Source organism: Strix aluco, chromosome 9, assembly GCF_031877795.1.
Source record: "Strix aluco isolate bStrAlu1 chromosome 9, bStrAlu1.hap1, whole genome shotgun sequence".
In the NCBI taxonomy this organism is placed as follows: Eukaryota; Metazoa; Chordata; class Aves; order Strigiformes; family Strigidae; genus Strix; species Strix aluco.
In genome coordinates this window covers 19,798,215-19,813,262 of record NC_133939.1, presented here as the reverse complement: position 1 = coordinate 19,813,262, position 15,048 = coordinate 19,798,215, and the positions used below count along the sequence as shown (strand labels likewise).

Here is a 15,048-nt window from a genome sequence, read left to right as displayed (position 1 = left end):
TCAGGAGTCATCCTCGATAACGCCCAGTCTAATGGCCAAGCAGAGCTTGGCCCTGCAGCTTGGGACCAACCTCTAGACTGGCTTGAAATGGCTCCTGACAACTTGCAAGCCTTGGTTTGGCAGGAGCAGTGCCAGAGAAAACTTGGGGCAGAGTCACTGTTTCCCTGGAGAATCAGGAAAGTTTGGGGAGGGACCTTGTGCGGAGCAGGAAACCTCCCACCTGTGCTCCCAAAGGCTGTGCAGGGACCCTGCAGCATGACTTCTTGCTGCTTCCAGAGTGGTGCTGGACCCCTGCTTCTGGTGCTTGTTCTGCCACAGCTTTGGTTTGAAATGTCCTCCTGGACAAGCCTGGTGGAGCATCGCTCCCCAGGGTGTGGAGCATCAGGCAGTCTGTGTCAGACCCTGCCAGCTCTCAGACATGCTTTCCCCCACAGAGTGCAAAGCCTGCTACCACAAATCCTGCTTCAAATCCACCCGCTGTCCCCGCTGCGAGCGGCTTCAAGCCCGGAGAGAGCTGCTGGCCAAGCAGAGCATGGAGTCCTACGTCCCGGACTACGAAGACGAGCTGGAGCAGCCAGAGGCAGTGGCAGCCACATGAGCACGTTGCAGCGGAGGAGCAGATCGTGGGTTTATTTACATGCGTGGCCTTTGTCACCAGAGACTGAGCCCCGTGGACTGGAGATGAGGAGGACTGTCGGGAGGCCTGGAGCGCTGTCTCGAAGGGATCTGTTTTCCCCCGTGCAGTAGTGCTGGACTGGGGAAGGGGCATCTTCCATCATCTGGGTCTGCTCCAGGTACCGCTCGCATCCCCGATGCCTTTGCTTGGGGAAAGGCGGCTGCTGCTGCCTGTCCTGCAGGCAGAACAGGGGCCTTTTCCCAGCAGTTGTTTGTGCTGGACTAGGCAGGGCTGTGCTGCCAGTCCCTGTGCCCTGCTCCCCGGCGGGGTCGCCTGCGGGGTCAGCACTTGCTGCTCATCAGCTGTATACTAGGAAGCTCTGGCCACGTCCTGCTCCTTGGAGGGGGGAATCAGCTCTGAGTCCTCCGATCCCCTGTCCTGCTGCTGGGGGTTATGTGCATGGAGGGAGGGTGGGGGTTTGGGGTTGGTTGTACAGTTAACATCTCCCTTTCTCAAATCTTGCTTGGGACACTGCCGGAGAGCAGTTGCTCTCATTCTGGGATCAGAGCAGAAGAGGTGGCAGTGATGAAAATGCCAGGTTTCTGCCTTGCCTCCCTGTGCCATCTGTGCTGACCTGTTTTCCCTGCCCTCTGCCTGCAGCCTGTGCTGCAGAGGGGCATTGCCCCTGGAGCACCGCACAAGGGGACTGGTGCTGCCAGGCTTTTGGCTGAGGCAGATCCCCATGGCTGGAGGATGCACTGAGTGAGGCTTCCAACCCTGCTTCCTCCTCATGCTGCTGGTCTGTCATCCTGGGGGAGAACATGTCCTCCTCTAAGGGTGCAGCTGCCTTCTGCCTGAGACCTGTCAGGATGTGGGTGAAGGCTCAGCCCTCCGGCTGCATCCTCTGAGCCTCCGTGTCAGTTTGTTCTTTTAGGTTGGGTTTTTGTTTTTTAATCTGCTGGATTTGGTTTTATTTTTTTAATGCGGTTGTTTGTATTTTTAACTGTGTGTTCCCCCCCAAGGAGGTGTTGCTTGAAATGCCTCTTTAGGGGACATGCGATCTGCTTGGGACTCATTGGTATAATATCTCCAGCACTCCTGCTCCTAGTTCCTCACCCCTGGATGGGGCTGGTGTTTGCCAGGTGTCCCCTCCTCCAGCAGATCTCCTGCTCCCCTTGGAAGAGGGTCCCTGAGCCAGGCAAAGCCTCGAGGCTTCCCGGCTGCGGTACAGTGGAGTGGCCAGGCAGCCTGTTTGCAGTGGGGGGTGCGTGCGGGAGAGGGGTTTGGCACTGGGACGTTGCAAAGGGTTGGTCCCTCGCCGATGCAGAGCTGCCTGCTGTGACCGACGGCTCCGCAGGATCGGACCCGGTGGTACAGGGTGAGCTCTGCGCCCCGGGACTAGGGGTTAGGCAAGGAGCTGCCTCCGCACCGCAGGGAGATGCTTTAGCCCACTGCACGGGGGAGTGTCCAGCACTCACATTGGTGGGATGGGGGCTGGCAGGGGGGTGTTTGGAAGGACGCTGTGGCCTGTGTACGTGCAAGAAGGGTGTTGAGGGACCGGGGAGCGATACACTGGCAGAAGGCATCTAGGGGCAATGGCTCTTGCAGCGTGGACCCTGGCTTGAGGCTGGGCTGTGGCCACTCGTGGGCTGTCCCTGCAGGGGTAGCAGGGTTGGGGCGAGGGGAGAGGCTGCGACCAGGAGAGGTGGCCACAGGGCTTGGTTGGGGAGGGTGGCACAAGCCTCACTACTGGGGGCCAGGCTGCTGCATGGCAGCATCTCTCCCCCTGCTCTGCGGCATCCTGGCAAAGCCAGGATCTAGCCCGGGAAAGGGTGTTCAGCTCCCCACTCCCTTCCCCTGGGGTTTTTGCCTCCTCCTGTCTTGCTTCTGCTTGTTTTCCCCAGGGGAGCAGCTGCTCTCCCCCTCAATCTCCATCTCTGCAAGCCCTGGGGCTGCCAGACGCTGGTTTGCCTTGGTCTTGCCTGTCCCCAACCCCGAGCCCAGCCCTCCTGCTGCTGCCGGGAGCTGGCACCCCCTTCCCTGGAGCTGCCTCAGCAGCACACCTCCATCCACCCTTTTTTGTTTGAAGCACTTTAATGTCCTGGGACAGCAGCTGAGAGGCTGCCCGCGTCCCTTTCTAGAAGCACTGAGTACATTTAGAGAAGAGGGAAAGGATTTTGGCTTATTTGTGGTTTCCACCCTCCGCCACGGACTTTGTCTGGAAGCAGCGGGACTTGTAAACCCAGCGGAGGTCTCCAGGGCAGGGTTGTGCCCAGCACTGACACTGCTGCCCAGCACTGACTGCTACGAGTAACGCTGGAACTGGCCAAGGCAGTGAGCTCTGTAAGGGAGAGCAAGGGGCTGCCCCGGCCGCCAGCTGGAGCCCTCTGCGCGGGACTATTGCACAGCACAGCGACAAAAATGCCGTCCCTAATAAACTAAGTTAATAAGGGGCCTAGCTGTGTTGTAGCATCATTTCAGGTGGGGTAACGGTGTGTATCCCCCACCTTGGGGTCGGTGCTGCCGTGCCTGTTGGCCCCTGGGGCAGGGAGGGAGCAGGGTGCAGAGGCTGATGGCAGGGGCCAGAACTTGTGCAACTGGTGATGCATCACCAGATGTCACTGGGAGGGGGTTATTGTCACCACCCCTTGACTAAACCCATCTGGTTTGTGGCCTCCCCCTGCAAACTGCCCACTGGGCTTGGGGCAGGAGGTACAAGCCACCGAGCAAGGGGCTCTGTAATGCCTGTCCCCTTCCCGAGCCTGCCTTGGCCGCTGGCAGAGCAGCCCAGGGGCATGGCCTTGGCTGCCCCATCCCTGCTTGCATCCCTGACCCACGCAGCCCAGCCCTCCCCTCACAGCAGTGTCGTGCATTGCCCCATAAACACCACAGACACAGGAGATACAAACTGTAAAACAACTGTTGAAAGATGCGTGTGCAAGCCCAGCGCAGCGCTGCCTCTGCGTGGAGTGAAGCAGGGCTTCCCTGGGGGCAGCACAGCATGAGGAGCCAGTTTCTGGGGGCTTTTCCTCAGAAAAGCCCTGCTCAGCCTAAATCCAAGCTGTGGTTAGCAGCAGCAGCAGCAGCGACTTGGGCTTACTGCTGAGCACAGTGGTTGTAGAAGAGGTTTCTGGCAGGCATGGGCACGCTGTGGATGGGCTCTGGCAGCTGCCAGCAAACTCGTGGCAGCAGGAGGGCCCTGCACGGACCCGCGGGGCTCTGACAGCTGCCTCAGCACAGCAGCTCAAGCAGGGGGTGATGGCACAGAAAAGAGACCTGCAAAACCCTGGAGCTTGCTGCCGTTACAGTGAGCCCTCCAACAGCACTGGGGTGATCCTGGCCGGGGTGTAAGGTGCAAGCTGGCGCCTTGGCAAAGGTGCATCTGCCCCCAGCATAGAGGGGCATGAGCAATCTCAGGCATGCTGTGCCCATCACTGGGAGGGCGTGCGGGGGGCATAACGACGCTCGAACTGGCCTACGTCGAACTTGCGCTTGCAGCCGGCGTAGTTCATGTAGCGAATCTTCCCAAAGATGGCCCGCTCTGCCCAGCCGTGGTCGTGTATGCCACAGATGGACCAGAGGCAGCCTGCCAGGTGTGGGGATGGAGCTTCAGCTCTCTCCCTTGCTCGGAGGCAACCAGAGAGCAGGTGGGATGTGGGTGCAAAGAGGATGGGCTGGAGCATGGGCTGGGTTGTCTGCAGAGAGCACCCCCCTGCCCCCGCACAGCCTTGGCCATCGTAAGACCCCCCCTTCCCCATTCCCCTATCCTGTAACTTGCCTACATATCCATTGGGGTCCCTGCCATCCAGCTCGTAGCGGTCGTTGAGGTAGATGGCAAACTGCAGGGCCTCCTCAGGGGAGCGGGTCCACTCCAGGATCTTCTTGGCCCAGTACATCCGCAGGAAGCCGTGCATCTTGCCCTCCCGGACCATTTGGAGCTGGGGGGAGACAGCCACAGTGGTCGGTCCGTGCCAGCTCACCTCTCCCCCTCAGGAAAAGGCTCAGCATTTTGCAAGCAAGATGCAGGGCACTACCTGGGCAGCATTCCAGAGCGGATCATGTGTGGCCCCCTGCTCCAGCTCCTGCAGCTTGTAGAGAAAAGGCCTCTTGTCTTTGGCGTGGAGCTTCAGGGTGGTTTGTGCCCAGTTGTAGGCGCCTGTGAGCAAGAGAGATGAGGAGCAATGCTGAGCAATCCGCTCCTGCAGGGCCCCGAGGAAGGGATGGAGAGTTGGGCTACTGAGGGTACTGTGCCCTGGAGGCACCAGCCTAGAAGAGGGCATCTGCAGCTCCTGTCCTACCTCCAGAAGGTACCAAATGGTGGCACATTAGTGTCCCCACAGCCCCTCTCATAGCAGAAATGGGATTGCCAAGTGGGGGTGACCAGCTGGGTACCAGCCCAGCCCCCAGTGTTGCTCACCCAACCCTGGGTGCTACCTTGCACGCTGTCATAGTTCTCATTGTAGTAACAAAAGTTTTCAGCCAGCTCCCGCCGCACCACGGCCTCCTCTATGAACACATCCACCGACTCCTTGTACTTGCCCTGGTGCTTCTGCACCTCCAGGATGGCTCGTTGGGTGGAAACCTGGCCTGGGGATATGGGAAGGGAGCAACTCAGGCTGCCAGTCCAAGCCACTGTGCTTGGTTCTGCTGCAGAGCGGGAAGTCTGGGACACTCACCGAAGTGGAACCACGGGGACAAGTTGCTGAGCGCTGCCTTGTTGGGATCATTCCGGTGGGAGCCGAAGGATTTCAGCCGCTCCACAATGAAGGACTGTAGCACAGCCAGCCCCGTAGCCGTGCCAGGGGTTGCCCACTCCACCTCCTTCACCGTGCGGTCCACTTGCAAGCTGGAATAACAGGCCTCCCAAGCGATGGGCTGGACGGCGACCAAGCAGCATGAGTGCATTTGCAGACACTCTTCAGCCAGAGCTGCCCTGAGTGTTACATCCCCTGGATGTCCCCAAACCAGCAATTCCCCAACTCATGCCACCCTTCTCCTCTTAACCAGCCCTGCATGGCAGAGATGTGGGAATTGAATGAACGAGGTAGGAACCTCCCGACCCCAGGGTATCCCCACCTCCACACCACCTGTGCGTGACCTCAGGCAGGTCACTGTCCCCATCCCCTCCCAGAATCACCAAGCAGCTGTGAAACTCCCTGGGACTGGCTGTGAGTGGGTATGTAGGTGTCTCCTGCTGGTACCTCTGCTGGGCAGGAGGGGGGATATGGATGACGAATGACGGGGGGGAACTCGGTGAGGAACTCTGGGAGCTGAGTGTGGATCTTGCCCCGGATGGTCCTGGCACTGTACTCCTGCTTGGGGGAGGCAACCCAGCAGGGCACGATGTTGTGGGCATCAACCTGGGAAGCAAATCCATGGAGGAGAGTGTGAACAGGAGAAACAAACAGTCCCAATGACATAACACACATGCTCCCTGCTCTGGGAACTCCAGCACACCTCTGCAGGTGCAAAATACAGGAGATAAGTTTCTCCCATGTCTCACCAGCCAGAGTTTTCCCCTCCCACAGCGCAGGCACCCACCTGCGCAAAGGGCACATCCTCTGGCAACCGCTCCCTGACATCCTCCACCCACTGCCGGGGGAGGCGGAGGGGGCAGAAGTCTGTCACCAGCCCACCCACTCCATGCTCCACCACAAACGCAGGCAGCACGTCCTTGGCGTAGCCCAGCAGCAAGTGGAAGGGGATGTTCAGCTCTGCGCACTCCTGCAGCGAGGGGGGAGAGGGCTATAGGATGGTTCATGCTTCTTCAGTCCCCATCCCACCACCATCCACTGAAGGGATGGATCTGCCTCTCCCCTTCCCCAGGAGCCCTGTCCCACCCAGCGAGGGCATCCCCTGGGCGGCTGTACCTCAGCCACCTCCTGCAGGCCCCTCAGCATGAAATCGTAGTGGCGGATGGTGGCATCCAGGAATTTGGGCACCAAGCAGAAGCAGATGTGCAGAGGCAGCTCCTGTTTGAGGGCCAGGCGCTGGGCGTAGAGGAAAGCCCAGTTATCTGGGAAGAAAGCACACGGGGCAGTGCTGGGGGGATGATGAGGGGATGGATATGGGGTTTTGCAAGAGGAATACCCCCAGTCCCCCCTGCAGAGGGGGGGACAAGCTCCAAGGCCTACCGTGGGAAAGGACCAAGGGGTTTGCCACTCATTGGAGCTCCCCTTCCCGGCCCCCTCCACCAGCTGGTTCGCACCTTGCACCCGCTGGTCCCGGGACATCCAGTAAAGGATGCACCGAGCATCATCCTTCAGGTCTGAGCCCCGCGAGACGAGGCGAACCCGCTTTTTGTTGTACTTGAACTCTCGCACTGATGGGGCCGCCCTCCGCCGGGCCTCCCGCACCTCCTCTTCTTCCTCCTTCCTCCTCCGAGACACGCGTGGCAGCTCCGTGGCCTCGGCCTTTCGTTTCCCTTGTCCCCGCCGCATTTTTAGCACTGCCCGGAGCAGCGTGGTTGCGTGGGACCGCTGCGAGGGGAAACGGAACCGCACTGAGCTCCCGGTGCTTTGCCCATCCCGGTCCCCGCTCCTCCCCCAGCGCCCGGGAGATGCTGGTACCCTGCCCATCCCGGTTCCCGGTCCGCTCCCGGTGCCCGGGGATCCCCGTGCCCTGCCCATACCGGTCCCTAATCCACTCCCGGGGGCCCTGGTCGGGATTCCCGGTCCCGGTTCCCGGTCCCTACCTGGCAGCCACGCGGCTCTCCGGGTGTTACACAAGCCGGGGGCGTGGTTTTTTGGGTTTTTTTTGTTGTTGTTCGTTTGGTTTGGTTATTTTTTTATAAGGGGGCGTGTTTATGGGCGTGTCTTTGGTGGAAAGGGGCGTGACATCCCCTCGGACCCCCCCCCCCGCCGCGTACGGGAGCCGGTGCTGCGTCGATGTCCCCGGCGCGCCCGTGGGCGCGCCGGGGACATCGGCGCAGCACCGGCCCCCGGGAGGGGGGGGGCAGTGCCCGCCGGTGCCTCCTCTCCCTGCCCCCGGGAAGGAGGAAGAGTCTTCGACCACTTTCAACCATCACTCGGCTGCGTAGTTCCCCGCTGGCACCATCCCCACGCGGGGAATGGGGGTGCTGGTTCTGGATATGGCTGGGCAGAGAAGAGGGATGTCCCTGCCCCTGCTGTTGAGTTTTGCCGTGCTGGATGTCATGCTGGGTAAGGGCTGAGCGGGATGGGGTGTTATTCGTGGGGGGTGGAGAAGTGGGGAGCATTGCTCCCTAGGGTGGGGGGGTGGCCCCGGAGTGGCTTCACCCACAGAGGTGAAACACTGGGGGTGCTGTTTGCTCTCCGACATCTCAGCCCCGTCCCAGTGAGCAGACAGGGCTGCGCTTTGCAACACAGGAGCGACAAGCTTGGCTTTATTTTTTTTGCCTCTCATCTGTGTCTCTGTCCGGGCAAAGAAGACCTTGGTCCCAGCTGGACCCCCTTGCTGAACCTCGGTCCCTGCTGGGCTCATTGCCTTTGCTACGACCTGCCCAGCAGCACCAAAGGGCCCTGCCGGAATGGCAGCATCACCAGGATGTCATAGGCCTGGAAAACTCCAAATGCTGTCCTGATGTTTGCACTTGACTCAAAGCAAGAGCACTGTTGAGTCGAGCCCAGGGAATAAATCTGAGGCTTGTACCTCCTGCAAGCCTCGAGCTATAGCCATAGGTCTCCTCCTCCTGCATCCTTCAACCCCCCTCAGAGCTTTCGTGGGTCGCTGCACATCTCTAAGGACTCTCTCTGAGCTGCAAGCTGGGATTTGTTCCTCTATGGCCCCCCTCCATGGGGCTGCTTCCCCCGTTGTCATTATTTACACCTGGTGCTACCAATTCCTGACTCTCTGCAGCAGGGACGTTTGTGTAAACTGCTGCTGCTGCAGTTCCAGCCCATCTCACAGTCACCAGTTCAGTCTCACGGTCACCAGTTCCTGCAGGGCTCTTCCCGTCAGGCGGGTTTGTCTGACTTCCTCCAGGGATGGGTGAAGGTGGTGGAACAGGTCTTAGTGCTGGTGCCTGCAGGAGTTTCTGCCCTGAGATCAACTACGCCCATGGCTTGTTCCTGCTTTGTCAGCCAGGGGGATTTACACGGCCTGCCTTGCTGATCTCGTTGCTGTTCAGGGCATCCACATGCTTGATTCATGCAGGATGGTGAATCCCCACTCCTGACAATCCATGGCTGATGTGTAGCTCAGGGAGCTTGTGGTAGCCCAGAGAGTTCATGGTGGTGGTGGTGCTGTGCTGTCCTGGGCACAGTCTTTCATGGCCAGCCCTTGCGCACCTCATTCTCCCCCTCTTTGCAGGGACCACCGCCACAGATGTGACAGTTACCATGTCCCCGACTTTCCCTACTTCCTCAACACCCAGAAAGACCACGGCACTGCTGCCCACCACCGCAGCCCCCCTCCCTCCCTCCAGCCCTGAAACCTCCACCCCAGAGGTACTGTCAGACGCCTTCACAGTCAGCGCTGCAACACCTCGGGGCAGCAGCCTGGCAGCCTCCAGCATCCCTGCACCGCAGGCAAGGGGCAGCGCAGCCCACAGCACTCCTGGGTTGCCTGTCGACACCATGGTGCAGCCTGACCCCCCCCCAAAAGTGCTGGGGCTCACCAGTGGCATCCCAGATCCAGCCCTCATGGCCACAACACCTAACTGTGATGAGACGACCATCATCACGTCTGTGGGGACCAGCACGGCCCTGGCTGTCAGCTCGTTTGGAGTCGAGACGAGCACGCTGCCTCCCCCCACCTCTACTCTTCTCCCCTCCACCTGGGTGGGCACCACACTTGGTACCAGCATCCACCAAGGGCCAGCCATGACCATGCCGCTGGGCAGCACATCCCCAGGGACCGGCAGCGCCTCTTCTCCCACTGCACCAGCACCGACAGCTGCTTCAGATGAGCCCTTGACAACATCAGACACCATGGCCACCGCCATTACAAGCACAGGGATCCCGGGGAGCACCCCCATCCCCAGCCAGCTGGCTGGGACCACTCCTGATACCTCCACTCTGACAGCACCTGAGACCCCCGGTGCCACCACGGGTGAGTGCAGCCACAGGGTCCCCGGGGGACAGGGGCAGGGTGACAAACCCCCGTGGGATCTCCCGTCCTGCTCCTGCCAGGCACCAGGCTACTTCACCCGGAGGTGGCTGCCGCGTATCTAGGCTCTGCAGGCCAGCGGGTGGGCCCCACGCCACTCCCCGTGCCCCGGCCGGGCTGCCAGCTCCCTCACACCCCACGCTGCCGAGCGGGGCTGCTGCACTGGTGGTGCTGCTGCACGCCTGTACCCCAGCAGTGTGGCTGTACCCCGGCTGTACCCTGGCTGTGTGGCTGTGCCCGCGGGAGTGTGACTGTACCCCGGTAGTCCCCCCAGGCAGCCGTGCCCTGGCAGTGCCCCTTCCTGGGCAGCCTACGGTGTGAGAGCACCCCAGGAGAATGCCTGTACCCCGGTAGTGCCCTCTGCGCCTGTACCCTGGCAGCGCCCCACCTGTACAGCAGCAGGGTGGCTGTGCCCTGGCAGTCCTCTGGTGTGCCTGTCTGCTGCAGAGCGCCTGTACCTTGGCCCAGTGCCTGCAGGAGCCTCTGACTGGTCCTGTCCCTGACCCTGACGAGAAGGAAGCAGCTCCGGCTGTCAGCAGTGTTTCAGCCGTGACATGCTGTGACATGGGGAAGTGATGCCTGTATAGACAGCCCAGAGGACAAACCCTCAGCCTGGAGCACGCCCTTCCTGAGCGCTCCCTGTTCTCTCAGCCAGTTCCTCGCGCTTAGACAGAGCGGGCTGTTGTCTCCCAAGGGCGTTGGTGCTGGGAGCCACCACCGAACAGCACCCCTGTGGCGGAGCACAGGGACGGTCCCAGGCAGTCCAGCTGCTTCCCTGGGCTTTTTCCCATTGTCTCCGTCCCCTCAGCAGGCAGAGGACAGCACGGTCCCCAGCTGCAGGTACCTGGTCTGCTGCAGTAGTGGCCCTGCCGGCCTGCCCTGCCTGCGGCTCCTGGCTGCTCTGGGTCCAGCCGTGCAGCTGATGTCTGCTCGGCATTGCGCCCATCCCTGGAGTGTCTGTGTCGGGTGGAACACCCCACTTCGCTGCCAGCACCTGGGGAGTAAAAGGACCCACCTGGATTCTCCTTCTCTGCCGGTCAAAGGAGACCCAGATACCCCAGTTGCCAGGGCTATGGTGAGCTCTCGGAGTGGTGCCTGCAGGGGGGCATCAGCTCCTGCTTGCTTGGACACGGTCAGGCAGAGAGGGGGGCTGCCGCTGCCCCTGCTGCTGCTGAGCCTCACCAGCCTCGCCGTGCTGCACCTCACGCTGGGTAAGGGCTGAGTGGGATGGGGTGCTCTCCGTGGGGTGGGTGGCGAGGGGGGCGCGTCATTCCCCAGGGTGGGGGGGTACTTCGCCTCCAGCAGGTGCTTGTGGGGTGCGGTGGGTGAAACACTGCGGGTGCAGTTTGCTGTTTGCTAAATGGGAAGCAGAGGTGGACTTACAGCTCCTCCTCTGTGTGAGGATGAGGCCCTTCAGTGCAGACACCCACCCCAGCATGGGCTGGGACCAGACCTTTGCCCTTCTCCGCATTATTATTTAACCAGCTGCTGCCTGCAGCAGCTCAGGGAGGGAGCGGCTGCTGGGAGGCTGTGGAAGTTTCTGGTGGGGTTGGCTGAAAGCAGCCATGAGCTTGTGCCTTTGTTCCCCATCCCCATGTGAGCAGAGCCCCAGACTCACTGGGTTTGTGCTGGGATCACTGGGGAATCCAGCCTGGCATCTCAAAGCCACCACCTCACAAGCACCTTTGACAGAGGCCTGGGCAGCCAGGCTGTTTTGTGCATCTTTTGGAGAGGGTTACAGATGCCTGGGCTTCCCCAGGGGCAGTGCACTGCCCTGGCATGGGATCCATGTGGGCAGAGAGGACAGCTCTCCTGCATCCTTCAACCCTCCCCCAGAGCTTTCGTGGGTCACAGCATGTCTCTTAACAACTCACCCAGTGTGCAAGCTGGGATTTGTTCCTCTATGGCCCCCCTCCGTGGGGCTGCTTCCCCCGTTGCCATTATTTACATCCAGTGCTATCAGTTCCTGACTATCTGCAGCAGGGACGTTTGTGTAAACTGCTGCTGCTGCAGTTCCAGCCTGTCTCACGGTCACCAGTTCCTGCAGGGCTCTTCCCGTCGGGCGGGTTTGTCTGACTTCCTCCAGGGATGGGTGAAGGTGGTGGAACAGGTCTTAGTGCTGGTGCCTACAGGAGTTTCTGCCCTGAGATCAACTACGCCCATGGCTTGTTCCTGCTTTGTCAGCCAGGGGGATTTACACAGCCTGCCTTGCTGATGTCCATTCAGGGCATTCACATGCTTGATCCATGCAGGACAGTAAATCCCCACTCCTAGTGCTCCACGGTTGATGTGTAGCCCTGCATAACTCGGGGAGCTCATGGTGGTGGTGATGCTGCACCATCCCCAGCACAGCCATGGTCTCAGCCTTTCACGGCCAGCCCTTGCACACCTCATTCTCCAATCTCTTTGCAGGGACCACCACCACAGATGTGACAGCAACCATGTCCTCAACTTTCCCTACCTCCCTGACATCTGTGGAGACCTCGACGCTGCTGCCCACCACCAACTCCACCTCCACAGGCACCCTCCCTCCCTCCAGCCCTGAAATGGGAGCCTCCACCCTGGAGAGGTCCAGCACATCCTCGGGGATCAGCAGCGCCTCACCTCCCTCTGCACCAGCACCAACAGCTGCTTCGGCTGAGCCCTTGACAACCCTGGCAGACACCACAGACACCCCTGTTATCAGCACAGGAGTCCCTGGGAGCAACCCCGCTCCCAGCCAGTCATCCAGGACCACGTCTAGGATCACCCCTGGCATCTCCACCATGACGATGGGGCTGACACCAGGCACCCCAACAATATCTGGGACCGTCAGCACCCCTGCAGACCTGCCAACGACGCTGCCTGTCTGCCCCACCTCCACGTCCAACACCAGTAAGTGCAGTGCCCTGTGGGCATTGCCACTGCCCCAGCACCGGTGGCTTTGGGCTTCCAGGGGCCAGTGCAGAGGGTCCTGGAGCCCCACTGCTTTTGCCATGGTCTCAGTACAGGGCCATTGATGCTTTGTGGGACATGTGGTTTGCTGTACTGGTGGAGGGTTGTTCTTCTGACAGTGTAGGGTGTCCATGACATGGTTAAGCTGGGACGAGGCCCTGTGTCTGTGCCAGCAATCCTGGGGAGAGACACCCCGGATCCTTTGGCGCAGCCCAAGGTTCAAAGGCAATAACTTGAGCCACATTTTTTGTCCCTAGGTGCATCTTACCTCTTCCTGTCGCTGCGGCTAACAGTCCCCCTGGACCTGGGAAACACCACGGTGCAGGAGCTGCTGTTGTCCCAGGTGAAGTGTGCCAGGAGGGGGTGCCACTTTGCATCTGACAGCCATGGTCCAGCCAGCCAGGGAGGGTCCCGTAGCCAGCAGGAGGGGAACTTGCATTGAATGTCACCCAGAGCCCTTTCAGATGAAGGGGAGACCCTCCTTTGGCTGCTGTGGTCCAGGATCAGGCCCCTGCTAGGTGGGGAGTGGGGGTAGGAGACCCTCTCCGACACGGTTTGACAGCTGTTCTCTCCCCGCAGCTCCGCAGGTACCTGCAGACAGCGTTCCCGTGTGCTGGCCTGGCGGTGGGGTGGCGAGGGCACAGGAGGACCTGACAGCTGCTCCTCGCCTGACCGGCACCCACACAGACTTCTGTTCCCTTCTGCTCCCAGCTCCTTACTCCATGGCAGTGCAGCCCATTGGGGTAACCTGTACAGCTCCCCTTGAACCTGGGACCCCCCATCCTTCACTGTGCACCCTCACATGAGCCCCAGTGCCCTCCATGGGCTGGGGTGCCCCTGCCCTTTCCCACGACCTGTCTGTAGAGCCTGAGTCATCCCACCATCCTGCACCAGACCTAGCTCCCACAGTGGGACCCCCCCCACTGCTGCTGGGGGGCTGGGAGGAGGGGACCCTGCAAGGACTGGGCCACAAAAGCCACCCTGGGGACTGATGGATGAGAGAAAGGAGACCTGGAGCCCCCAGTACTGTTGTGCCCAGGGCACTTGGTGTCAGCGCTGGTGACATTTGAAGTCTGCAACCCAGGGAGGCTGCGGTGCCCAAGGTCTTCAAGAGATGCTCCATGGCAGCTTCACATCCAGAGTGGGCCAAGATGGAGCCTGGGGTGGCTCTGGTTAGGAGGCAGGAGAGGAAAAGAGCTCCCCTCTCCTGCCTGAGCCCAGCCCTGGGCTGAGCTCCTGAGCCCAGAGGGCGAGCGCAGCGCAGAGGGCGAGTGAAGACAGAGCCCTGCACACCAGCTCTCCCCGGCTCACCTGCAGTATTGCTGACACATTCCTGCCAACATGGGCTGAGCAGCAGAGGGAAATCCCACACTTTCCGTGGCAAAGATGGCTTCTTTTTTCTCCTAGTTGCCTTCCTCAGTTTTCAGCTTCACCATCTAGCAGAGGTACTGGCAAGGGAAACCACATGAATCCCAAAAGCTTCGCAGCAGAGAGATGGGCTTAGGGCTGTCCCCTCTTGGCAGGGGCCACTGCAGAAGTTCCCAAGGACAGCTTGGCACCCTGACAGGCTGGGGGTCCCCACTTTGGTGCTCTCGGCCCCATGACACCCCACAGCTGCCAGGGCAGCTGTGTGCACCATGGGGCCGTGGAAATCCCGTGGGCTGTGCTCCTTCCCTGTTTTTTTCCAGTCCCCAGCTAAGGAGACGGCCGCAGCGTCTGTCCCCCTGCAGCAAAGTCATTTATTAACTGATTAATTAGCCAGATAAAATCCAACCGAAGCAATTATTAGCCTAAACAAGTCACCTCACCGGGAGATTGAAAACTGAAATAATTAGCAAAATAGTTGTGTTGTTCGTCAGGGGTTATTTTCGGCTGATTGCTGCTCCTTGCTGGCAGCCTGCGCCACGCCGGCACAGGGAGGGCTGGGAGGGGGCACATGGAGCTGTGGGATGCCAAACCTGGGGATGGCTCCCGGGCTCCGTGAGTTATCACATAGCTGGGAAGAAGCCAGCAACCGGACAGGATGGGGAAAGACACCCTGGGATCACCCGGCTGCCTGCCAGCTTGCTGGGGCTGGGAGAGGCTGGGCTGAGGCTGGAGGCTGAGCCCAGGCAGCACATCAGGATGCTCCCATTTGGGATGCCCCTTGCACCCCAGGGTTGCCTCTTTGCTCTCAAGGATGCTGCCTGGCTTTTGGGGGCTTGTTGGAGCCATAGGCACTGAGAGAGATCCCTTATCACCTGGGCAGGGAGCTGGGGAATGGGGCAAAGCCTGCTGGTATGGGTCCCGATGCCGAATGCCTGGTGGGGTTCTGGGAAAGAAATCCTCGTGCTCTGCCTACACCGTGGAGCTGGGCCAAGAGTCCTCCCACGCCACATCCCACTGGGCTGCTTTCTGCAGCTGTTGAATCC

General features: G+C 60.6%; 3 protein-coding genes across 10 annotated transcripts in view; 2 read left to right on the top strand and 1 right to left on the bottom strand.

Annotated features, from left to right (window-relative positions):
• The window catches only part of RUBCN (rubicon autophagy regulator), a 32,999-nt gene extending 29,929 nt beyond the window's left edge, over nucleotides 1-3,070 (top strand). For all 6 annotated transcript variants that reach the window (XM_074834035.1, XM_074834032.1, XM_074834030.1 and 3 more), the window contains one exon: nucleotides 435-3,070. In XM_074834035.1, the coding sequence (XP_074690136.1) occupies nucleotides 435-598 (164 nt within the window). In that variant the 3' untranslated portion in view covers nucleotides 599-3,070. The remainder of the gene's footprint in view (nucleotides 1-434) is intronic.
• Nucleotides 3,071-3,518: 448 nt separating this feature from the next.
• LOC141927139 (deoxyribodipyrimidine photo-lyase-like) lies at nucleotides 3,519-12,103 on the bottom strand. Of its 3 annotated transcripts, XM_074834036.1 has the most exons (11): nucleotides 11,578-12,103; nucleotides 10,162-10,282; nucleotides 6,825-7,095; nucleotides 6,487-6,632; nucleotides 6,158-6,340; nucleotides 5,818-5,976; nucleotides 5,293-5,491; nucleotides 5,051-5,203; nucleotides 4,651-4,772; nucleotides 4,395-4,554; nucleotides 3,519-4,202 (listed from the first exon to the last, which is right to left on the bottom strand). In XM_074834036.1, exons 2-11 carry the CDS (start codon nucleotides 10,267-10,269, stop codon nucleotides 4,048-4,050), a joined length of 1,656 nt encoding a protein of 551 aa, XP_074690137.1. In that variant the 5' UTR covers nucleotides 10,270-10,282; nucleotides 11,578-12,103; the 3' UTR covers nucleotides 3,519-4,047. The 3 variants fall into 3 exon arrangements, with proteins under 3 accessions (XP_074690137.1, XP_074690138.1, XP_074690139.1); XM_074834037.1 differs by lacking the exons at nucleotides 10,162-10,282; nucleotides 11,578-12,103 and adding an exon at nucleotides 7,311-7,379; XM_074834038.1 differs by lacking the exons at nucleotides 3,519-4,202; nucleotides 11,578-12,103 and having other exon boundaries at nucleotides 4,408-4,554; nucleotides 4,915-5,203; nucleotides 10,162-10,626.
• LOC141927140 (uncharacterized) lies at nucleotides 7,536-14,479 on the top strand. Its single transcript, XM_074834039.1, has 5 exons — nucleotides 7,536-7,776; nucleotides 8,906-9,646; nucleotides 12,116-12,577; nucleotides 12,895-12,980; nucleotides 13,217-14,479. The coding sequence occupies exons 1-5, from the start codon at nucleotides 7,686-7,688 to the stop codon at nucleotides 13,289-13,291; spliced, it is 1,455 nt and encodes a 484-aa protein (XP_074690140.1). The 5' UTR covers nucleotides 7,536-7,685; the 3' UTR covers nucleotides 13,292-14,479.
• The last annotated feature ends 569 nt before the right edge of the window (nucleotides 14,480-15,048 follow it).